Raw genomic sequence first — 24,610 nt, 5'->3', positions numbered from 1 at the left:
TAATTCGGCATATTTACTTCCATTGCTGTATAAATACACGGTGATTAATGTGCACTGTCCCTATCAAATAAAGAAATAAACAATATTGCTTGATAACTGTGAAAATGTTAAAAAAAAAAACAAAACTATATAATGTTAATAATATACATATAATACAGCAAAACAAAAAAAAATCCAACTATCTGACACTTCAACATACTGGGGTGGTTAAACTTGACATTGTACTGATGGCAGATGTGGGGCTTTCAGTTCATCTACACTTTTGTACAGTTAAAGACTCTCTACACTCAAGACAAACACAGAAGCCAAGTTAAAGATGAATTTGGCTGAGAGCTTCTTTTTCCCCAAATTTTCTACAAATATTGTGATGTTGTTGTTAATTATTTTATACAATAAATAATGGTGTAACAAAGCTCTGGTTTGTACAAAATAACTTTAATTGACTAATCAGAATGAAAATTTGGCTATATCTTTTTTTATTACTATTGATTTGTTTTTGCACGGTATTATTTTATAAAATGTTTAAATAAAATGACCAACACAGCACAAGATAACCTCTTCTCTTATTTGGTTAGACCAGCAGGCCAAACATTCATAGACAATCAGTTTATAGTGCTATAAATCAGAGAACAAACTACAGCTAAAATCAGTATGCCTTACCTTGTCTACACCGGCACTGAGAATAAAGTTTCCTTTCTTATTCCACTTGAGTGCAAATATAGGGCCTTTATGCTGACCCAAAGTACTGGCAAGGTTACCTGAAAACACCATAACCAAAGGCAGCTCAGAAAAAACTCAGAAACATAAGATTGCAAAGCTATGATGTATATGTTGAGAGTCTTACCGTCTTTTGTCCATATTCTAGCAAAGCCATCATATGAGCCTGTTGCTAGCAACGTACCCTCACTCTGAAAGAAAGAGAGATCGTTAGGTTCACTCAGCGGCGCAAAATCTCTCCCAGTTCATAATCATGTCTTATTTCACAGATATATCCCTCTGTCTGTTTACTTTAAGTAGTTAATGACAGATAAGATATTAGGGCTCATTAGGGTGTTGTGCATTGACTTGTACTACTCAGAGAAAAAATAGTTTGCAGCTAAGTGGCATAAAAGGCCTTCATCCCATGTGGGAGTGACTTGCCCCCATATATATGGCTGGAAGGAATGCCTTTAGCGAATGCAGCGGTCACAGGCACGCACGCACACACACACAAGTAGATTAGATTACTAAAAACTGCTCTCAGTGGAACGAACACACACGGACACACAAACTCACATTCCAGTCTAGTGAGGTGACGTCTTTGTTGCTGGGTACGTCCTGGCCCCCTTCCCGTATGCAGTGCCTCAGAACCAGCTGGGTGGATCCGCCTGTGCTGTTCTCACTCAGGTTCCAGATCCGTGCCGTCGAGTCCCCAGACCTGCCCGAGGCGATACAACCTCCCGTTAGGCACCCGAACAAAGCTTCAGCTTCAAAAATCATTACTGAAAATATTATAAAACTGACCATCACTGCTCCTGAGTAGGGTTGGGGATTAAAGGCATTTTATCGAACCTCAACCCAAACCATCAAATCCAAAACCTTTTTAAATCCCTATTAAAACTTTTCACATCATCTGTTGAAGAAAAAGGAGAAAGACATTTTACAAGCACAAAACTCATTAATGTTTTCGTGGCTCGTGTGGATATTTGCCCCCACATGCAGACCCTGAAAAATTAGAGGGTTCTAGATCTAATTACTCCAATTCTCCTTTTCTATCTCATTTTAAGAAGTGTGCCCATACTTAGGAGCAGGACTGCTGAATATACACCAAGTACCCAGCTGAACACTTACCTCTGTTGGGCTATTTTTAGAACGAACACTAAATTGTATAATTTAGGAGAAAGTCTAGCATGATTTTAGAAAGATGACGAATTTCGTTTGGCAAAGCAACATAATTTTCTCCAAGCATCATGACCACACTGCGCTTATTTCTCACACTTGAATAATTTATTTCAGGAATCTCATTATTTTAACGTTTACTGCTGCAGTTGGATTCAACAGAAACAAGCTGTGCATTTAGTTTCATTTTGTTTCTTTCCCCACATTCCAAAATGTAGGAATCTCACTCAAGCCATGTTGACAAACACTGGGAAGGATGAGTGGAGGATGTATGACATCATCTAAGCAGATAATTGATTCAATAAGGGGCTTTGTTTGACTTGGACATTTACAAATTGTTTAACCTTGGCCCTAATAATTAAATAAGAGCAGAGTGAAATGCCATGTTTGCGGTTAGGACCAATCAGCTAAGAGGTACACGGTGCACAGAGCCCAACTCAGGCCATCTGCTGAAGCCAAAAAAAGAGCCAATAAACACAGAGTGCAGACTGCTGATGGCAAAACACACAGATTGCACTGAACACCAGACATACTTGCTGTCAATCGATCCGTCAGTATGGGCGAGTTTGAGTTATAGCTATTTAGTGAATTTGCTGCTCGGGTTCCAGCTGTTACTGGAAACTCTGGCACATTTGTAGCATAAGAGTAATATTCTGAGATATGAGTTGCTCTCTAAAAAAAAACGACACGTCAACACTACACATTCTTCTGTGGTAACAATGACTGTTTGTTTGGTGAAGATAAAGGAAGAATTATTTATTAAAACAAGGTTATTCTTTCATAAACATAAAGACAAATTTACTTAGAACCAAATTTTGAGAGGTGTAATTACAGTTTGAAAAATTAGCTAGTTGACCAAACAGTAGGGCTGGCCCGAATAGCAGTTTCTGGACTCCGGATATTCGGCCCCGATTAATGACGAGTATCTGAATATTCGGTTCGCTTCGTAACGTCCGATGAGGGAAGTTTGAAGGGGTGGAATCCGAATATTCGGATCTTAAAATAAATATTCGAATACCATCGTCATGATCGAATATTCGGGTTCAGCCCTACCAAAGAGTTTGTTTAAAATGAAAAGATAATTCCAATGGTACTATTGTTTCTTCTTTTTGGATCTAAAATAATAATAGGAATATAAAATTTGGAATTGGTCAATACTGTGCAAGAACACTACAACCACAAAACAGCTGTACTATAATCCTACTGGGCATCTGTTCACTTTAGGAATGGGTACTGTTAAGATTTCAACAGCTCTAACTGATTATTGATCTATTTTAAAAGCACTCGTCGGTTCTTTTTGCTATTTTTAACAAAATAAATCAAAAACAAAATTGACATTGCTTCATTTTCCATCGCTAGAGTTTCTGTGTCACTCATTGTTTTTGAGTAGAAAATTGAATGCAGAACTTTTTTACGGATAAAGTTTTGGGTACTTCTTCTGCCACTGCCAAAACTGACATTCAGTTACAGAAAGAGGAAAAACAAAGCAAAAAAGGGTTTGACTTTGGTTGCAGCCATCACTTCACTAAATCTGTGCTGCATTGAGCACTCTCAGAGGACACTGAACATTTTAGGTTCAATTTAACACACCTATAGTGGCTATATGCTTACTTGTAAATATTAACCATGTTCATACAAATGATTGTTTGCATACATAACATAGCCCGGGCTCGAGAGATTAAAGTGCAAGATGGGCAGTCCAAAATTGTGCAATTGTGTGTGATGTTTCCACTATTACATGCAAAAGACTTGTTGCACTTGTGGCAAGACTTTGTTAAACATCAGTTCTACTAAAGTGTAACTACACTTTTGAATGTTTATTTCTTTCTACCATTTTCACAAAGAGCAACATTTCTCTGTGCAGGTGTGACAGAGAGAGTAGGATCTGCCCTTCACACAGGCTCAGAGAGATCTTCTGGATTAGAATAGAGAAAATGCATCAAGGAGTTGAAGAGATGAAAGACAAGATCACGTTTCTGAAGCAATAAAAAAAGGAATAAATATAGATTTTATACATTTTCTTCTTATGCCACTTCTACTGCAGAGTCAGTAATTTCTTTTAAATCACTTCTTGAAACCCACTTTATAGACTTGCTTTTATATGAAGTTTACTTTTAGCTTTATTTAGCTTTAGTGTCTTATTCCGTACTATGTCCTGTTTATTTTAGATGTTCTCTCGTTTTATTTTACTTTTAGCTGCCTGGTTCTTTGGTGTGATGTTGTCTCTCTAATTCTTTAATTCTCTAATTTTTATTTATTTATTTTTTGCCTAGTTCCCTTGTTTGATTTGCATGCTAATCTAGCAAATTATTCATTTAATTTCTTGTCATTTTTATACTTATTTTTAATTGAGTGCTCTGACTCGTCTCCTATAGCTTGCTTGATTGTTTCCATGTTTTAACTGTCAAAGCAATTTCTGAACGCTGTCCTTAAGGGTGCTATATAAATACAGCTATTATTATTATTATTATTATTATTATTATTATTGTACAAACAACAGAACCAATAAGGTCAGAGCTAATCAACCCGTTGGTCTTCAATAATTTAGCCCAGATGTTTGTTTAATACCGGATTTTGATAACATCTTTAGTCCTCACGACAGTAAAAGTGCTTGTTTACAGAGATAGACGTGTCTAACATGCAGTGCCGCGATGAAATCTCACAAGACCTGAGCTGTTGCAGGAAGATAAAAGTGTAAACATGAGCAAAAGTCAGAGAAAGCTGTTGAGGGAAGAATGGAGTCACGTTGCAGCGTTACAATTGAGGAAAACACTATTGTCAGAGCACTGCACCTTGCTGACAATTGTGCTTTCAGTGACCACTTTGACCAGGCGGACATCTGCCAGTCAGATAGAGAGAAGAAATCCTACACCAAAACACTTCTTCAGAAAGAAAAACAGCATTCCATAAGCGTAGAGATCTGCTGCAGACCGAAAGGTGGCAATGTTATCAGGTAAAGGTATTTTGTTGACCTGACTGTGACACACAATAGAACAAGATAATGGCAAAAACAACCACTCAGTCAGCAGTACACATAGGAGTAGATTACACTCCAGCCATTGTGCTCTTGTAAGTTATATCACTGTTCCTCAATATTGGAGTGACCCCAAATATTTTTGTCCCTATTAATAATTTACACCAAAAAATATTAAAAAATAGGCACCAGGCTTAAACATACTTGAGTTATCCTAAAAATCGTCATAGTCCGTGAGTAAATGTTAACTTAAATGTCTTGATCTCTTGACTAAAAACAGGATCAGAGGAGCTAACTGAATCACAATGACTGTGGGTGGCCATTACATCTAAAAATACAACAATAATGTGACTAATATGTATCAAAGAAGCTAACATATTGGTAAACTTGACTATCCTTGTCAGAATGATACTTTTATAGACAGTAGATGAGCAGTGACAGGCGTGGGGACAGAGTGGTGCTACTGACCCAGAGGCAAGGAGGTCATTCACTGGGTTCCAGGCACAGATAAAAACTTCGGATTCGTGGCCCCTCAAGACCATGGCTTTACTTTGGGGGATCTCCACATCCCTGTCCACCTCCATCATCTCTGAGTGGTGATCTACAGGAACGAGAGTGACACAAATATTTTAGCTTAAGGTTTGCAAAATATTATTCATTGAGTGCAATGCAATTCAAATTTTCAATGGTAAGAGAATATCAATAAAATTTAACGAATCATCACTTCTAGTAAAACAACTTGCGAAATGAATAATTATTTTCCCAATATTTCCCAAAACTAAGGTTTTATTGTGGAAAGTACATTACCAACGAGGCAAGCAAAACTGCAAAACATTTAACAATGGCAGAAGTTCATAATGACAGTCTGACATCATGTAATTACTACAAACCAGACCAGTCCCACAGCAGCACACATGTACGTCATTGCTTGGTCTTAATTCAAACAGAGCGGCGACGCCAGTGTTTCTTAAGGAGATTTAAGTAAATGGTGCTGAACTGAGTACACTGGACTAACCAGCTGTGGAATTTAAGAGCAGGCTGTGCTGTTGTCAAACGGCTAACACCACTGTGTTCACACAGAAGGAGCAGCCTGCTCTGTATCGAAGCATTCAGGCACCGTACTCTGCACTCAGTCTAACCAACAGTCACTATAGCTATGCATGTAAACCGTAAAATGATTGTAAAACAAGATAATGCACCTAGGATTGATATAAGAGTCTTCACAGCAAATATGTGTTTGTCCCTGACATGAAAGATGGAAGTTGTCAACCCCATGTCATAAAGCCATTTTGTACTGCAGGAATTTGCATGCCATTTTAGGGTGGCCTGAAACGTCGTGTATGTTCCGACCTCAAGAACCACCCCTGTGGAATGTATTTCAGCAAGCTTTTTTCGCGCGAGAAAAAGTACATACTCCGGGGTAGGTACTCCTAATCGGCCTTGACAAACTGTTGTGTAGGTCTCAACACTGACTAGTTCAACATGGAGAAGACGAACGCTGATTGGTTAAAGTCAGAGTGGACAACATCGACATCAATAAAGTAAAATATGCCATTCAAGCTAACATGACAAACCCTCAATGTTTCTACTTCCTACTGAGTCATAAAACTGGAGTCACATCCAGCAGCTATCATTTACTGTTGTTTTGGCACATTCGGGGTCACTGCCAAAGCTGTCTGATCAAGCACTGCGACGGACATAAAAAGGCACAAAGAACAGATTATGGGATAATTTCTATAAATATTGGTGCCACCTTGCACCGGCCCTGAGTTCCTGCATTATAAAGTTAAAATGAGAATTTAAATTAATTTCAATCTAATGTTTTGAGTGTTATCAATAATTAGCGCACATAGGAGACCAACCACGCCACAATTTTCCTCTTACACAGAAGCAAAGAGCGTTATGCTTTGTTTGCAGCAGCTTCATTTGGTGTCCATAATTCGGTGTAATGTACAGACTATGCGCCCTGATGGAAATGCTTTTATATACAGATAGATGGAAACGTCTCTGCAGTCATTTTACACATTCTTCCCATTATGCTGAAATTAGGAATAGGGTTTTACCTCAGAGCTTTACTTATGTGTGAAATATAAATTTAGGTCATACAACACTGCACTGAGTTATAGAATTAAAGTGTGTGTGGTTGTTTTGTTTTTTCATTTTGGACAATGTGTGTAAAAGTATGAAGTCAACACTGTTTTGTGGTATAACCTCATACCAATGCAAAAATAACATCCCGCCTATGACCATTTCTTTTTTGAAACCCAAAAACATGACAACAGCTACTGTGCAAGAAGCTGATTCAGAGACTGTTTATAAACACGAGTTAGATTACTGGCTAAGGCGTGGGATCCGTTTTCCTCCCCGTTGGCTGCACCCTCTCCATTCTTGGTGCTTCCCTGTGGCCCTGTGCTGCTGCCACTGCCTGCTGCCGCCTGCTGCTGCTGCTGCTGCTGCTGGGCCAGCTTGTCTCTGTAGGCCTGCTGCCTGGTCTGGACCACATCTGGCATCACAGCATCGATCAGAGACAGCGACTCGATGGGTCGACCATCAAATAAGGTCCCGTCCTGCAAAGACGACATGCAACTTTACAAAACCAAAGTCGCCTTTTGTGGTTAATAATGGAAATTATTGGTGATCAACTGAACAATAATGAAAAATATACCCTACACTGTATAATCCAACAGATGCATAAAAGCTGACAGTGCACCTCTTCCTGCCACTACATTGCAAATTTCCACTAATTAGCAGATGACGATGTAAAGATGGAGCCTGACCTCATTGATGCTGACTTCAGCCTCCACATACTGCAGGCCCTTCTGGATGATAGAGATGAGGGCAGCAGGGGGCACTAGGGCTCCATTGATGTTGGACTGGCTGATGTGGCTCTCTATGCCAAAGGTGAACGCTGAATGTGAGAAGCCTGGAGAAGAAATGGATAATTTGGAAAGCAGTATGAATTCAAAGTTCATTTAATCAAGAGCATCAGAGTAGAATATTACATTTTAATCATGTTTAAACTTGTGCAATTTACAGCCACTACGACAGAAGTATTAAACAAACAAAAAAAAAAAAAAAAACACAAAAACTATTAGACATACCTGACTCTTGCAGGTATCTGTAAACCAGGAAATTAACCTCATCACTGCTTATGCTCATTTTTAGTCCTGGTGATTAAACCATTGGGTCAGCACAGGATAGGAGCCTGTAAAAGCAAAACACAGAGGAGACAGATTTAATTAACTCAAAGATGATATTACATGCCTTAGAAATGTGCTACAAGTTGGGTTTTAGTTGTATCTGGAACATTAATACCATCAATCACATTCATTAACATCCTACAGAAACATAAACGGTACATAAAAAAACAACTTGGCATTCTGGGGCACAGAGTCAGGTGTAAAAGAGAGCTATCACACACACACAACAAGGATAGTGTTACACTAGAAGTTAACTACTAAATTGGCACACATGATGAAAACAGAGAAGAGGAAGAGGTTAAAAAAACATCACCTTGCTTGACCTAGATCTTGCAACTTCAAAAACAGAGAAGTACGCAAAGGAAAATGGCATCTGATAAATAACGATGTCTCGTTCTTCTACTTTTGGTGGTTGCAGAAGTCTCCTGGGTTTAGGCTGGGCACCAGTTTCCATTCATTAACCTACAACTGGAAATAATTACCCACAGTCTTCACAAGGCAGGCTGGGTATTTTGGAGCAAAACGTCTGGAACAGACGGGCTTTAAACCTCAGCAAAAACCCATCCTGCAGTGCTTGTGTTCGTCCTCCATATTTGCTCATGCAGAACCCGCACTGTTTAAATGAGACTGTGGAAATAAACAAGGGGTCTGGACGAGGGACAGAACCTCCACTGTTTTCACCATGCCAGCCCAATGAAAAAGTCAACATGTCTCCTGCCGCATCCCAGAGGCCGAGATCCAAGATCAACTGAATCAAGAGGCCTGGAATCTAGTAAAAGCCCTTCCACAATCCCTAACAAGGTGGTCACAAAGTCCTGATTGCTACCGTTTCTCACAAATAAGTGCTACCGCCAGGACCCAGCAAAACACTTGATAAAATCAGAACAGCTCAATCAAAAAACTTTGTTAAAGACAAAATCAACAGTAAAAGGTGCCAACATTTCTACCTAAAAACACAAAATAGGTGCTGCCCTACAGCACCACTACTGTACTCAAGCTGTAACAGTGCACTGTGTTTTCCATTACATTTTGTTCAACGTTCAGTATGCTTAAGGTACACTAAAAGCATGTTGATTCAGCGCTCTTGCTTATCTGACACTAGCCTAGCTTTCAAAGAGTGCCGACAAAATGTCATCACCATGCAAGTGACGCAGGAGCAGTGAACAGGGTCAGGGCTCAGTTACAAGAATAAGTCGACCATTTCATCTGGCTGACTCAATGTTCTATATCCAAATGCTTTATAAACATCAGCACTGAATAACTGCTTTGTCGGGATCACAGACAATTTGCTATTCACATCATTACGCTGTTCAAAAAAACAAACAGTATGTTTCTTTTCCTGTGGGAATAATCCAGCTGCTAGCTTAGACAAGGGAGCTGCACAAGAAAATGAAATATCCTCACCTGACTGAATGATATCATATAACAGCATTATCAGGTTTAGATTTGTTCAGAAAGCATTCGACAGACTAATTAGCAGCAAGCTGCGTGAAAATCAGGCCGAAACGGCAAGCGATTGGTTGCCAGAATCTCTCAGTTAGCTTTCAAGTTTGTGATCAAATTTTAAGGCTCATCAGCTTAATAGTTCTGAGTCGTAAATCCCACAGATTCAGCGCTGCTACACTAAAATTGGCTCAAGCAGCTCGAATGGAGGTTCTGCAAGATATAACTTACATTCTAATGTTAAACTGACATTTGTCCAACATTACTCCAAGTCCACACTACATTTGCACTATGCCAATGTAGGTTTCACAGAGAGTGAGTTTGCAGTTTTTAATAGTGACAACTGACGACTGTTTATTGTTTTTGTACTTTAGTTTGAAATTGATTACAAAGGCTCTGGCTTCTTTCAATGGAGATAATTTTTGTTTATAGCTTCGAATTCAGCTTAACCCATATCTATAAAACTGGCTGAAAGTGTGGAATTTCAAGCTTGTCATTCATCAGCAATGATTTGGATTATTAATGATGCTTAAGTATCAAATTCAATATATGATTTAGCATGGAAATGATCAGAATTTAACGCTGGAATTTTGAGACGGAGAAAATAATGAAGCCTCACTAGTTCTTTTTAAATATAGACAAAGAAAGCAGTTCATTTTAGTGCCACATTTTGCTCTCTGCAGTTGCTCCCATCTTCCTTTTAGCCTCACTCACTCTCATCACACTGATGGTTTTACAATGACCACCCACCAAATGTTTCTAAATAGTTTACACAGGTGTAAAAGACAACAAATGAGTCAACTGCACAAACAAAAAAGTCTGCCAAAGACATCTCCAGACTGTGGACTGACAAGCAGAAGTGTTTTTTTAAAGCAGCTATTGATTTATCAACATATTCTTACATAAATACGACACACAATTAAAAAACATTAACACTGGTCAAAAGACAAAGTCTATTCAACCAGTAACACATTCCACTAAACCTCAAGTGTGGCACAATCAACCTCAGCTCATTCTGAAAACAAGGCACACTGGTTCCAGGATTTTCATAACATTTACATTCAAGTGAACACTTCAACTGATTAAAGCTGCAAATGGGTTACTTCACAGGGTTTTCCCCGCCATAAAAAGGCTTAGGCGCAGCGCCCAAGTGTTTTTGCGGAGCAGCTTAAGCCCAATGACCGTAAAAAGACATTTAGGCAACATATCAGGCTGAATGTAAAAACAGCAGTGAGAGTTATACGAGAGGAGTGGTGGACTGGGCTCAAAAGGAAAGGTAAGCTGGCATCAAGAATAACCTGCCAATCAAGAATCTGTATTTGAATGAATGTTTGTGAGACTGGTGTGTAATCCAACAGCTGACTGTATCATCAATCTCTGCATCATCAGCAAAGGATGGTATTTACAACCATAAACTCTGATACACAAGTTGCAAACCACTGATAAGGTAAGCCTTAATGAAAAAAAAAAGCTAATGAAGTACAAACTTTTCTCTTGACGATAGTAATAACAGTGAGACTAAACAGATGATTTAGCCACTGTAGCCTATTTTACAATTAGATAAATTGTTAAATAAGCTACAGAGATATTAGGCCGGAGTGATAAAACCATAGCAATACCAGAGATAAACACTTCATCAATAGCAATAAGAACATTTTTTGCTGCAATGTTCAATAGTTTCGCTTAAATGCATTGGATGCAAACTGCGATGAAACCACTTAACAGAGACATAAAGATAACTTCCACAATCAAACTCCAAGCATGCTGCCTCTCTGGCTCATAAACAGCTTATGATATCCTTTAACAATGGATTTGTTGTTGTATCGTTTCGTGTACCTTTAATACATTTTTCTATGTGTGTTTTTCATTGTTGTATTGACATTTAAGTAATTACCTGTGTACACGCTAAAGTGGTTAAATTCTAAGTAAATGTTTTTCTCCTGGTCTTTTTAAAAAATAAGTCATTTAAAAAAATGTGATAGGTCTTCAGCTTTTTTGGACAGCCCTAACAGGAATCTTAGTACATACACTATCCAGCAACGACAGTTGATATTACCTACCGTGACTGAGCTAAAGCAATATCTAATGTAGCCTCGAAGCTTAACAAAGTTAGGCTGTGTTTATACACATCTTTATTGTGACGAAAAACTCCTGTCAAAGCATTTTATCTTACAAAATTGCTGTTACAAAATGTAGTTGGTAGTGTCCTTTGTTACCACAGCTTACGCTAATCTAGAGTTACCGTTAGGCAATGGATTAGTTTTGCAAGCAACTGAAAGAAACACAAAGACAAACCACAAACGCTTAGGAATTGCCTAGTTTTATTCCTCAAATGACTATTGCTGTCATAAGACGTTTATTCTTTGAATGTGTACAAGTTATCAACATATATTTTCATTAAATCCAAAACATGTTATTTGGAATTTGAACAGTAAGTATCTTAGGTGTTGCTGGCGTTCTATGGCAAACACCAACAGAAAGCCACCAATCCTAAAGAAAACTCTGATTTCAGGTATTTGAAGGTGAAGTGTAATTTTTTTCATGGACATATTAAATCCTAGCCTTTTTGGGGAAATTCCAGATGTTAGCTGTTGTCTTGTCTGAACAACTTAGGGTTTCTTGTTCACCATCATACCACTGCTTAGACCAAAACTAAATCGTCTCCTCTACGTGACGCCTGACACTTTGTAATAGTGATGTGACGTTCCGCAGAGTGACACAAAAGCAAAGCCTTGGAAAGAGACTAAACAAAAGCTATACATAAAAAAATGAAAGCATGACGGTAAAAAGACAGATACACTACCCATGTGATCAAGATATCTTCAGAGGTGCATCATGGCTCTGGTGTCCTCAGCAAGAACTGTCAGCCTTAAAGAGGGAGAAAGAAACTGAATGTGTAATTTCTAAAACATAAAGTACACATCTAGGTTATATAGATGATACAGAGTGTAAACACGTAGACTCAAAATGTTAAGAAAATCAATATTGAGTTCATCTACACATAGCAGTATTCCTGTCTGTAATTTTACAAACGCAAATAAAAATCCTTCCTTTCATGTAAGAGTGGCAGCTTTTTATACTTCGGATCACCTCCCATCATGTGTCAGAGTGGAATAATCTTTTCCAACTTTCCAAGAAACACCTAAGTAACACCTTTTGCATATGCAACAACAACCAGTTCAAGAACCACACAGGCCCTGCCAAATATTCACACAGGATGATGTCTCAGTATCAGCACAGTGACAAATTACAGTAATTAGGATGGACATTTTAGCAGCAGCATGTCAGCGACTGGGTGAAAAGGCAGCCAGAGGAAAGTGCTCTGAACGAAGGGGCGTGTCATTAAACAATGAGAGAAACTGGGTCAGCAATATAAAAAGGCAAAACAATGAATGGGTATTTTGTGCCATGTATGGCCTAGCTATCCCTGAAGGATTGCAGTTAAAACACAACTCCCCTCATATAAAGGAAATCAAACACAGACATGCCGCTGCTGTTTTGTTTTAGTAAAGCTACATTTAAGGCATTTGCCGCCTGAAATATTACCCAGCATCTCACAAGTGGTGCTGGATCACTGAGTAAAGCCCAAGACTGTGATGGCTTCTATGTTGCTACATTCAGCAGCACAAATCAGATCTTGTTTTATCGCCATTTCAGAGGAAACGTCGTCTGTGTGATTTGCCATCTTATGTCTGATTGATGTCGTGCAAGTTGAACACATGCAAGTTATGTCACCATGCTAATCTGCCTGCAGCTAAATAAGCAAGATAGCACGGCCACCAGTTTAAAATTATAAATCATTCATACTGTATTTTTGAGGTTTTAAAACAAGTCAGAATAAAATGGCTCGTCATTTGTTAGCAGATTGCTGAAAGGTATCACAGCAGAGTATTTAACAATACTGAAGGCATTACTACTGTACTGTCATACTGACAATTGCCCACATGTCATGGGTCAACGGGGGAACCGGATACGGGCGTTATCGGCCCCAGTATTCTATATAAATAATCAAAAACATGCATTACTTGTATTCTTCATTTTTACTCCACTATCTAATACAGTTGGCAGTTTATTATTTTTTAAAAAACAAAACATTTTAAAGCGGTGCCCGCTCTGCCTGCCATTAGCCAAGTAGCGTTAGCTCCGTGGCTAACATGCGAGTTAACATTAGTTTTGCCTTGGCGGCGGCCGTACCCGTCACCACACATGCCAGTCAGGCAAGGCGGACTACAGTTCAGTTAATTTGATACAGCTCACTAACAATTAGCAACAATATATTCTGACATTATATATGCCGTCGTTGCTATTATTGTTTTTGTATAGCAATTTAGTACAATAATGCCAAGTTAGTTTGCTTTCAACTTCATTTTTGACTAGTACAGTAAGGTCGTAAGCCCGCTACCACTCTAACAAGCTGCCAACTAGCCAGCTAGCACGCTAGCTGGCTAAGCCTAGCATGCTATGCTAATGACAGTGTAGCTACAATCTCGTACCTACTTGGATAAAACCTTTCAATTGACGATATCTTCCACAGCGCTTGTGTTCACGTCAGACCATGTTATCTCTTTAACCGATTGCACGGGGGATAGTTTCACACGTATATTAACTATCGTAAGGTTATAATATTAAAGCTAAAGCCAGGCGGTAAGAAGCCAGCAACGGCTTCAGACATTAGACACGGTGGAGTGACCCGGCATGCACAAATGAGCTGCCTGTAACTACTGTTATTTCAAAGCGCCACTCACTTAAAGCTCAATATAAAGATTAACCCGTGACAACGGGAGTGGACCGTCCACTCACCGTGTCCTCTAACGTGTACAACACCATGTGTAATTAACTAAGAATAACACCTAATTTCTAATTTCGACCGAGTGCCTGTGGAACATAACGCTGTGTCGGTAACTAACCTATTTTCAAAAAAGCCACCAAACACCAGCTCGAGTTTAGCAAAATCTGAAAGCAGTCCTCCAAACGGTGATTATCGATTAGCTCCTGGTCCGTTTGACACGTTCACTGCGAGACGAAGCCGCATTTCCTCGTTCAAACCGACCGATGAGATGGAAACGAGGGGGGAGAAAAAAACCAGGCCTCTGGAAGTTTGTCCCGCAGCCAAGCACCAGTCATAACAGAGTCCTCGCCCATCCCCCACTACACCCCATTTGCGCGTGTCGGGTCACTACTAGCCGTGGATTAATGACACCCCACCCCCTCCGCTCTGCTCAGTCATTCAGACTGGGAAAGTCAACAACAAGCTTACATCATCATTGCAATCTGTGTTTTACACTGGGTGTTTTTTTTTTTTTTTTAGCTGCATACATAATCCATAATCATACCAATTTCCCCAACGCTCCTGATAAAAAAAAATGCTGCGATGTTCACACTGTGCTTTGATAAGGATCCACTCTAACAGAAGTCGACCTTCAGAGTTCAATATAATGCATGTATCCACTGTGATTAGTGGATGTCGTCATTTAAGTAGCTGCACTGCTTAGGCCTTTTCTTGTGTAAGATGATGACATATCGTGAAATGCTGAATTGGGGACCATTAAATAACTTGTACAACAGCAGAAACTGCACAGCATGGCCTCTGTTACAGTGCATTTTCCTGTCTCCACATATAATAGTGTCTGATCTGGACACAGATGCAGCATCCCTTTCATGTCTCACACTCCGTGCATACTCACAAATACACCACAATGATGTGTGTGTGATTATATATGCAGCTGATCGTTTATCATTTCCTCAGTGAGCTCTGCCAAAGCTGCCACGGCATCTATAACCAAATCAGTGCTGATAATACCACAGAGGTTTGGCATTTGCATGCAACCAGATGGAAAATTTGTAAAAGCAGCGTTTATTTGTATAGCCTATCTGATTAGTTGTATGCTTGAGGGATAAATTTGTCTGTAGCAGATAATGTATGTTACTGCAGTCCTCTGCTACTTCCCAGCCTCTGGGCTGTTTGATCCTCCCACTCAATAATCTCAATGCTCATCTGGCTCTTTGTCATCATCCTTGCAACTTGTCCACCAGACCTTCCTGTCTAATGTCTTGTCCTGTGAATTCACAAACAGGGTGATACAATGTTAGAGTGCTTTGTAATTTATTTACTCAATGAAAAGCTGGGAGGATTCTAATACAGAAGGCCCAGATGTAAGAAAAAAAAGAAAAAAAAACATGGATTGGGGCTACATTTGGACACCAGGCAAAACGGTGCACATAATTCTGCAAGAATGAGTGCTGTTTGTCTCCATTAGTTAATTTATGAGTGATTTCCCACATTCAGCCTCTCACTTTCTTTCTCCTCCAGCCAGGAGAAACAGAAATATGTGCTCCATCACTCCCACTGTGTGCGGGTGTTTTGGCTGCCAGTGCAGAAATGTGAAGCAAATTCCTCATCTCCGATGCCAGGCTTTACGCAATATATGATTCACTCTAAAGGCAAATATTGTGAATTGACTCACCTCTTCTCTGTGAGTGTAAATCCTACTCACCCATTTTTTTACCTACTGTACATGCACCGTATACTGTACATGAATATAAGACATGTCTGCATACATCTACACACCAGCAGGTCTGCTTGTGTCTGTACAATACAGCAGTTCTCCATAGAATGAGATTAGCATTGTTTCCCTTCATAAATGTGAGACTAGGAGTACAGCAGTGTGATATCTGTGTGGGGGTGGGGAACAAATCTGAAGGACAATAACAAGAAAGACCAGGCTTTATCAACTGCCTTAGCAACAGCAGTATTGCCTTTCCATTTGTGTGCATGTGTCTGTGTTTGTGTATGGAGAAGAGGGCAAAAAACGAACAGGAGATTGGTGGCTATTTTTGAGATAAGGGCAAGTAATCTAATGTTTTCATCTTTAAAAGATGCACATGTAAGAACTTGATAACAAGCAGCTCTGTTTTAAAAAAAAAATCTTTTCTTGCAGACCCCTTAAGATTTGCCTTGATCCCTTGTTGCAAGTGTTCATCTGCACATCAGTTGGTGTAAATATGTATATTTGAGGCTCAGTCTGACATTCGGGATGCACAGGTGACACACAAATATTAATACTGCTCCCTGTGTGCAAGGTGCTGCATTGATAACAGCAGTTGAAATACAGCATCAGACCGACTCAACCACATTTGAGCCAGACGTCACCTCTCATGCATCATTAGCATGATGCATTACGCGTGAGAAAGTGGGAGACAGTGGGGGGGAACCAAGAGAAGGGACTGCAGCTCAGCTTCACTGCCTGCTCAGCAAGAGCTATTTTTAGATCCAGAGAAACAAAGACGCAGAATCGCCTTTCATCGCCCCTGTAACTGTATTGTTTCACCTCCAAATGTGGTACTTGAAGACAGTCTGCACTTTGTAGCTATGTTTAGGCTTAACCTCAAATACATACAAATGCCTTTCCATCTGCCCTTGAGTGTTTTTTTTTTCTTCTCATGCTGCTATATTTGTGCAAATGTCTTCCTGCTGTCTTACTGTATGCAAAAGGGAATGTTGTTTTTCTTTCAAGGCTAAATCCAGGGCCGGGGTGTAATTAAAGGAGAAAGCATCTGAGCCGAGAGCTCCGGAGTTCTTCAGGGGGATTGCCTTGTGTTGTACTCACTGGTCATCAGCTGAATGGAGCTTAGGGGAGGCAGTGTGAGTGGAAGGCAGTGACTCCTAACAGTATCTAATCGGATGCTGCGACAGACATTCATAATCACACACACCAAGCGGGATGAGGAAAGACTGCAGCCAAGATGGCTCATCAGCTGGGGTCAGAGAGGAAAAATACCCCATCTGTTCAGGCTGTTGAGGAAATGACTGCACACAGAGAGGTTGTAGAATAATAATAATTTTCAAATATTTGCTGGAAAACCTCTACAGATTAAATATGTCATAAAAATACACAATGTCATCAGTCAAGTTGTATTTGATTTTTCAAAAACCAAAACATTTTACAGAGGTCAACTGTGAATTGGACCTTTTAAGTTAACCTGCAGTGCTTCAATGGTAATTTACCCTGTAGTTTACAACACTAATCTATTTAAGGGTCTTTGAAAATGACATGTACAATATTAAACACACAATCACAAGGATTTCAATTTTCACTGTTCCAAAACTGAGAAATTAGAATCTCCTACGCCTACGAAGATTTGTTCTCAGTCTTTCTTTCTTTTAAAACAGAATTTTGTTGCCAGTTTTGTCTTTATTAGATAAAATAACACAGAGAAAGACAGAAAAAGGATGACAGAGAAGTGTATGAGATACATGAAGGGCTCCCAGCTGAAATAAAAGCAGGATGCCATGGTTATCTGCTGTGGCCTTCTACCATTTCCAATCTGACCTTTTCCACACATAATAACACACCTTCCTACAAAATATCACACATCTACAGCCATCTTTGTTTTACCAAGATAAAATCATAATCCCTCAAAATTAAAAGCTTTCCATCCGTTACTGGTAATCAGTCAAAGAGGAAACCCCCCACCCCAAAAAAAAAATCTTTCTCCAGTTTCTGAGGTTGCAGAGACACCTTGTGGCCACATGGAGCCACAAGTCTTCTTTTTGTCCCAGCGTTTGACTTTCAACTTGCCTATGCATACTGTACATTTATGACATGCAACAACGGAGGTGTTTGAAATAACAGCTCCCAGATTCCTCTGTACATGTGCAGCAGTGCCTGCAACAAACATAGCAACAGCCCAGCCAGTTATTCAGAGGTACAGTGGAGAGGCATTGTGCTGGACCGGCTCATTTTAAGCCTGAAGGCATTGTACAGGGAACTCATATTACTAACACAGGTATGGCAGGAATCCTGTTCACTTGAGTTTAAATAAGAGGTAGCCAGCTGCCGTCCCTTGGAGCCCAGACCACGATGGAGAGCCACTGCTGACAGTTGCAAACCAAACTCTGGATTATCATAACAACCCCTCAACAAGAGGTAGGACCTCACTGATTGTACGTATTACCACCACTATTTTGAATCATACACTAGCCACACGCAAAAGCTGGGGGTTACTGCAATTTGACTGTGAAAAGAAAGAGATTATCACAAGTGCTGGGGTAAAACACTGGATAACACAGTGGATAACAGCCACCATGTGCTTAAAAATGATCCAGAACACAACAAAGTGTTGATAGAAAGCTGGAAACACAAAAGAGTTTTAATCTTTTTCTGGTTTCGTACATGTGATATTGATTAATAAGCATATTTTATAACTGACCTGCAGAATGAGATAATTCAGCGCATACTTCTTGTGAGCCCTTATGAGTCCTAATTGAATAATTAGGCCCATGCTGTTATTTACTCACTTTGAGGAACACAGTAACAACTGCAAAATACACCGAATACAATTACAGATGGATGTTTTGGTTTCGACATTATATTCAATGCAATCATTTCAGCACCGTGTACAACGTGCTTGAGGCGCGCAGTGCACCATTCACATTATTCAGTTGTCAGTTTGTGCACCTCAGGTAAGTGTTTACTGCTTTGTTATACCTCTGTGGGGAGCTGTGCGGCACAACATGTGACATTTTTAAGGCAGCAGTGTGGGACACGTGATGGAGAAGCAATAATCACTAGAAGGACGAGGCAAAAAATATATCCTGAGACATTCTTGATCAGAACGTGTTGATGGGAGGCCAGACTTTAAATTCCACACTAAAGCAAAAGATTAAAAGTGAGCCCCCAGACTATTCTCTGTCTGTTACAAGCAGCGTTATTTGACTTTTATGATGCGTATGCAATATTAGCTCAATAAAATCTAAAGAAAGTCACAAATTTAGGAGTTATAAAAGATTATGGCTACATTATGAGACAATGGGCCCCAGGGTACCAACCAGCACACACAAGAACAAAGGGAAATTACCACCACCAGGGATGTGTCTGCTTTGTGTGTCTTTTTGCATTTCTTTAGATTTTTGTAGTTATGTAGCTTTGCTGTCATTTTGTGTCCGACTCTCTTTGTAGTTGTGTTGTGTCCTTTGAATGTCTTTGTTATTATGTTCTCTTGTCTTTTTTGTGACTTATTCTATTATTTTCCACCTCTTTTTGCCTTTCCTTGTGGTCAGTTTGCATCTGTCTGTATGTGTTTTATGTTTGGAGTTTTTGTGTGCGTAATTTTGTCTTTCTTTGTAATAGCTTTGCATGTATTTGTGTCTGTGTGTCTTTTTTTTTAGTTGTTTAGTGTCTCTTTGTACAAATTTTGTTTGTTTATACTTTTCTGTGTGTCTGTGTCTCTTTTCATGTCTCCTGTTATTATTTTGCATGTCTTTTGTGTTCATTTTGCATCTATTTCTCGGACTTTTGTGTGTCTTTCTAGTTGTTTTGTGTTTGTGGGAATTCTGTGCCTCTTTATAGTTGTTTTGCAGCTCTGGGTAGGTGTTTTGTCTCTTTGTAGCTATGTGACTTTATCAGGGTTTTGTCTTTTGCATCTCTTTATCATTTTTGCATGTCTTTTTGCGAATTTTATGTTGCATTAGAATTCTGCAGGTGCTGTTGTTTAAAAAATGCAATTGAACTTCAGTAGTTTTAACAGTTTAGATCAAGAATTTTTACTGGTGTCCCTTGGCCCAAAATAAGTCTTTTTAGCAATCTGTCTATGTATACAATAACACCTGCTCTACAATTATGTAGTCTATTACATGCCATTTTGGTTTACTGTCACTCATTCAGTCCCACTTCCAGTCTCACAAGATTGGAGAGAAGCAGCTGGAAGAAATATGAACTAAGGACGCACCCATAAAGAACATACAGGGAGGTTGGCTGATCCTATCTGCCTCTGGCTCAGGATATTCATTAAACTGATAACAGGAAAGGCTGAACAATACATTCCTGCTGTTGTAAGCAGTTGCACACTTGTGCCAGGCGTTGGAGCATCTCTTCAAACGCACAAAGACTGTCACCCTGCAGTGCTTCATGTGGTGACACTGCAGATTCGGGAGCTTTTTAAATAAGCAGAGATATGAGGATGGACACAAATACAGTCAAAATCAAATTTTCAAGTTGGTGACTGTCGTTCAGATCCACTTTTCACCCGACTATGATGCTATTTCAGCTCAGTTTTCACCATTTCAATTTTTTTTGATTTTCATGGGTCTCTCTTGAACTTGACTAGAATCAGCGTCACTTTTTCCTGATTTCATATGGCTAAAGCATGAAAAATGTTTTTAAAAATGGAGTTTATCTGGCAAATTTGAACCTATTGTCTTAATATTTTAGGTTGTTTCTGTCATTTGGAGCTCAGTCTGCCCTGCAAGGTCAGGCTCATAGACTGAGAGGCTGCCTGCTCCATATATCATTGGGAACTGTCACAGTCCATTCCTTATAAGTTATTAGGCTGCCACAGTAAATCCAGCCTGCGTGGGGTATGACGTACAGCTACCAACACATTTACAGCCCTCAAACCCTTTCAAAACTTCTGCTTGACTGTAAAGTGGATACAAGGAGTATGGCGGTCTTTCTGAAGGTGTGTGTGTGTGTGTCCATGTTTAGCTGAAATCAATACAGTTATGTGTGGAACTCGAGGCCCCCAAGAGGCAATGGTCAGTGTGCTTTTACGAAGGGGAAAAGCTGGAAAGTAGTGAGACAGAGCATAAAATTCATGTGAGTGAGAGTCTTTGTTGTGGGTACGCATGCAAATTCATGTGGAATTTTTCAAGGAAAGCATATCTGTAGATAACATTTATGGTTTCCTTCAGATGTCTTGTGTCACACTGGGGTTGCCTCTGAGCAACATTTCCCCTAAGCAGCTGGGAATGTGATACAATGAGGAAATTACTCATCTAAGAGGAACTTGTTGGCTTGTTTTCTAACTATCCTGCTCCCAGCTCTCTGGCAATGTTGTTATCCCCACAAAAAGGGAAACAGATTGCTTATTCTGCTTACATTTCGTTTGACCGAGAACAAAAAAAATCCATTCAGAAGGGGTGTAAATAAACAATATGGTTTGATTTTTTTTTTCCACTTCCACTTTATCGATCAGTACTTCTAATTAAATTTTGCCTCACAATGGAACAGATGTTTGATTTTTTAATGAAAAGCAGTGACTTTACTGCTTCGATATGAGCACATTATCTCAAAACCTCGCCCATGGAAATACATTTGTTCTAAATGGTGTTTTTGAGTAAATGTCAATTCCCAGAGTACATTCGCTGTTGCCTTGTGAGTAACCCTTGGCTGACCCAGAACTAATAACTCATAATGTCTCAGCTCCTCATTCATTTGCCTTGGAATCAAAGCTGATCTTTTTTATGGGTCCAAAAGCTGCATGTGGAGCACTGAACGCTATGTTTTCTACAGATGGTGGGACCTGCAGAGAGCGAGATGAGGCACATGCAAGGTGTTGTTGCTGTGCCAAGAGAGGATCCAATGACTTTGTGTTGACAGCGCAAGTGTTCATGATACAGCAGGTAGGTTTTTCATGAGCGCCTCATCAACATTAACACCTTTCATCCGTAGCTATCTGTCATCCTGTGTCGCCTTTGTAGCGTTTCCTTGTGTTGAAAATGAGATGTTTACCTGGTGGGGTCCTCTATATCAGGGATGCATCCTGTCCCAGCTCATCATAATAAGGCATTGCTGCTTGCAGGGTTGTTAAAAGAAGCATTTATCCCTTAAAAACCGGACATATTTACAACAAATAGGGTGTCTGACAGTAAATATGTACCAGAGGTGAAGTATGATTTGTCTCGACTTACAAATTTTGCTTTGTAACTGGTGACTTGGGATTTGTGTTATGTTTATGACCCTGGTAGTGAATGTTCAATTCATTGCAACATAAAACCAGCTGTAATTTTTCTCAGGTCTCTCCAGCAGTCTTTCCGTTCTGCTTCGGCAAGCAAGAGAGGACGAAGATCATCAGGAAAGATGTTCTTCGTGGCGGGGGCCAAAAACTCAGGAGGATCAGGGGGAGGAAGTGAAAGGAGGTAAGAGATTTATACCATTTTCAGGCCCAAAATATACAGACTTAAAATGCAGTGGGGCAAATGGGAGAAGCTTTTACTGACCATGCACTCAAGCTTGCAAAATTTTCCATCATCAGGTCTATTTATCAGAAATTTCGGGATGTAGATATATTGGACAAGAAGAAGACAGTGACAGCACTACAGGCTGGAGAGGATCGGGCCATTCTTCTGGGACTCGGAATGATCCTGTCTTCGGTCATGATGTATTTTGTCCTGGGCATCACCATATTACGCTCCTATGCAGACAGGTACAGGCCTGCTGGTAGAATCGTCCTTTCAGGGGTTAACTCTGATATTTCTGCCATGTTTTATTCATCAGATGTGCTTGTTGACAAACAGTTTCACTGCTCTCTCAACCTGAAAATTGCAAAAATGAATACTTTATGAGAGCAGATTTTCAGCAACAAATTATACCCCAAACAGAGTTGATATCATGCCATGAAACCCCCCCAAAAAATGTCCTCAGCCTTTTAATTTTTTTTTCTGTTATTTGCATTAAATTGGATCTTCATTTAAATGTCAACGCAGCGTGTGGACAGAGGAGGGTGTGTGTGTTGTCCTGAACTCCACGGTCACAGCAGACATGAACTGTTCCTACAACTGTGGGTCGGACTGCTGGAGAGTGTCCAAATACCCCTGTCTGCAGGTCTATGTGAGCGTCAATAACACGGGCCATGTCAGCCGTTTATCTCACAATGAAGAGACCCAGGATGCCAGCTCTGAAGTGAGTACCGTGCCAAAGGGAAAATACTGGGAATTACTGAACCATTTCAAATGTTGACACCGGCTGTCAGATGGTGGCCGGGTGATAGACTTTACTCTATTCACAGCTTACAAATTGTTAGTATTCAGGGTTGTGGAATAAAAGAAACTTAGCCCTAAGCACCACCAAATGCCCTTTCGATAACCTCCTTCACCTCTGTCCTCGCAGTGCTTCTATGTTCCCCGGTGCCAGAAGGACAGCGTGGCCATGCACGCCATGATCATGAACATTTCCGAGCGTCTGAAGGCGAACCAGCAGGTGCCGTGTTACTACGACCCCAGCGAGCAGCAGGAGACGGTTCTGCTGACCCGGCTCTACGACCACAGCGTCGTGGTCCACTCGCTGCTCTGGCCCTCCTGTATGCTCACGGGAGGCGCCCTCATCATCGTGATGGTGAAGCTCACGCAGTACCTCTCCAGACTGTGCGAGGAAATAGGGAAGATTAATAGGTGAAGCAGCAGCTGTGAACATACGGCGGTTTGGCGATGGACACATGACATGAGAAGGGATTGTTTTAACCAGGCGACCTTGCTGTGACCTCTCGCAAACTTTCCTCCTTGGCTGAGACATTCGGAGCAGCTGACTTTCCCTCCGGATGTGACTGTTTATAAAAGTGAACTGAATGTTCCTGGGTGGAAACTGTCAGACGGGTCGCTGTCTGTTAACTATGACTGCATTTTGCATGGTGTTATAAGTATTGTGAAAAGTTTAAAGGGGGCTTTGGTTACAAGTGTTTGCCATACTTAAACATGGAATAGCCTATGTCACATATGATACTCATGACAATAGCAATTTATATTTAGACTAACGGAGGAAAACACAGCTGTCTGTACTAGAATATCCTGTTTGTGGCTGATAATGTTGAGAATTTTCATGTAATTTGATAATACTGTGATTGTTTTCTGAAATAATTTCTTATTTTATATCCACTACACCAGCGACCAAATAGAATGTGGAGGTCTTTTATTGTGAGATATCTTTTAAAATTGAACATAAGGTACACATATAGGGGATTTCATGCATAGAGGAAAACGGACACCACCATCACCAGTGCCAGAATGATAGGGAATTAGGGTTTTTTTTTTTTGACCGGTTGGATTAATTTAGCTTTCATTTTCTCAAGCATAATATACATTTTGTTAACAGATGGCCAGGAATTCCAGGCAGAGGCATCTGTCACATATGTTAACACTGACTCACTGGCTTTACTCTATGTGGACTGGTCATACTTACGGTCACGTGTGGTCACATCCCAAAGGCACATTCACAGCTGATAAAAACCCTGGTAACACCTGCCATGTTTTTTTTTTTTTTTTGTCATGACAATTGAGAAACTCTGGAAATTTAGCTCAGATTCATAAGAAAAACACGGCTTGTCAAGACCCTTTCTGGAGAAA

General features: G+C 40.0%; 2 protein-coding genes across 5 annotated transcripts in view; one reads left to right on the top strand and one right to left on the bottom strand.

Annotated features, from left to right (window-relative positions):
- Positions 1 to 14,610, bottom strand: part of tbl1xr1b (TBL1X/Y related 1b) — a 28,739-nt gene extending 14,129 nt beyond the window's left edge. Inside the window, exons 1-9 of one of the 3 annotated variants that reach the window (XM_023289645.3) lie at positions 14,403 to 14,610; positions 12,299 to 12,363; positions 7,954 to 8,057; positions 7,630 to 7,775; positions 7,188 to 7,419; positions 5,321 to 5,453; positions 1,276 to 1,417; positions 845 to 908; positions 661 to 758 (exon numbers count right to left, since the gene is read on the bottom strand). In XM_023289645.3, the coding sequence (XP_023145413.2) occupies positions 661 to 758; positions 845 to 908; positions 1,276 to 1,417; positions 5,321 to 5,453; positions 7,188 to 7,419; positions 7,630 to 7,775; positions 7,954 to 8,011 (873 nt within the window). In that variant the 5' untranslated portion in view covers positions 8,012 to 8,057; positions 12,299 to 12,363; positions 14,403 to 14,610. Of the gene's footprint in view, positions 1 to 660; positions 759 to 844; positions 909 to 1,275; positions 1,418 to 5,320; positions 5,454 to 7,187; positions 7,420 to 7,629; positions 7,776 to 7,953; positions 8,058 to 12,298; positions 12,364 to 13,988; positions 14,197 to 14,402 lie in introns of those variants that run through there. The other 2 variants (XM_023289646.3, XM_023289644.3) reach the window with 2 other exon arrangements.
- A 3,595-nt stretch (positions 14,611 to 18,205) lies between these two features.
- On the top strand, positions 18,206 to 24,509 carry kcnmb2 (potassium large conductance calcium-activated channel, subfamily M, beta member 2). 2 transcript variants are annotated; one of them, XM_023289660.3, is made up of 6 exons: positions 18,206 to 18,422; positions 21,786 to 21,895; positions 22,289 to 22,411; positions 22,528 to 22,698; positions 22,979 to 23,174; positions 23,382 to 24,509. In XM_023289660.3, exons 3-6 carry the CDS (start codon positions 22,353 to 22,355, stop codon positions 23,664 to 23,666), a joined length of 711 nt encoding a protein of 236 aa, XP_023145428.1. In that variant the 5' UTR covers positions 18,206 to 18,422; positions 21,786 to 21,895; positions 22,289 to 22,352; the 3' UTR covers positions 23,667 to 24,509. The 2 variants fall into 2 exon arrangements, with proteins under 2 accessions (XP_023145428.1, XP_035812891.1); XM_035956998.2 differs by having other exon boundaries at positions 18,206 to 18,439.
- The last annotated feature ends 101 nt before the right edge of the window (positions 24,510 to 24,610 follow it).

This window comes from Amphiprion ocellaris, chromosome 10, assembly GCF_022539595.1.
Source record: "Amphiprion ocellaris isolate individual 3 ecotype Okinawa chromosome 10, ASM2253959v1, whole genome shotgun sequence".
In the NCBI taxonomy this organism is placed as follows: domain Eukaryota; kingdom Metazoa; phylum Chordata; class Actinopteri; family Pomacentridae; genus Amphiprion; species Amphiprion ocellaris.
This window is presented reverse-complemented; position numbering and strand designations above follow the sequence as displayed.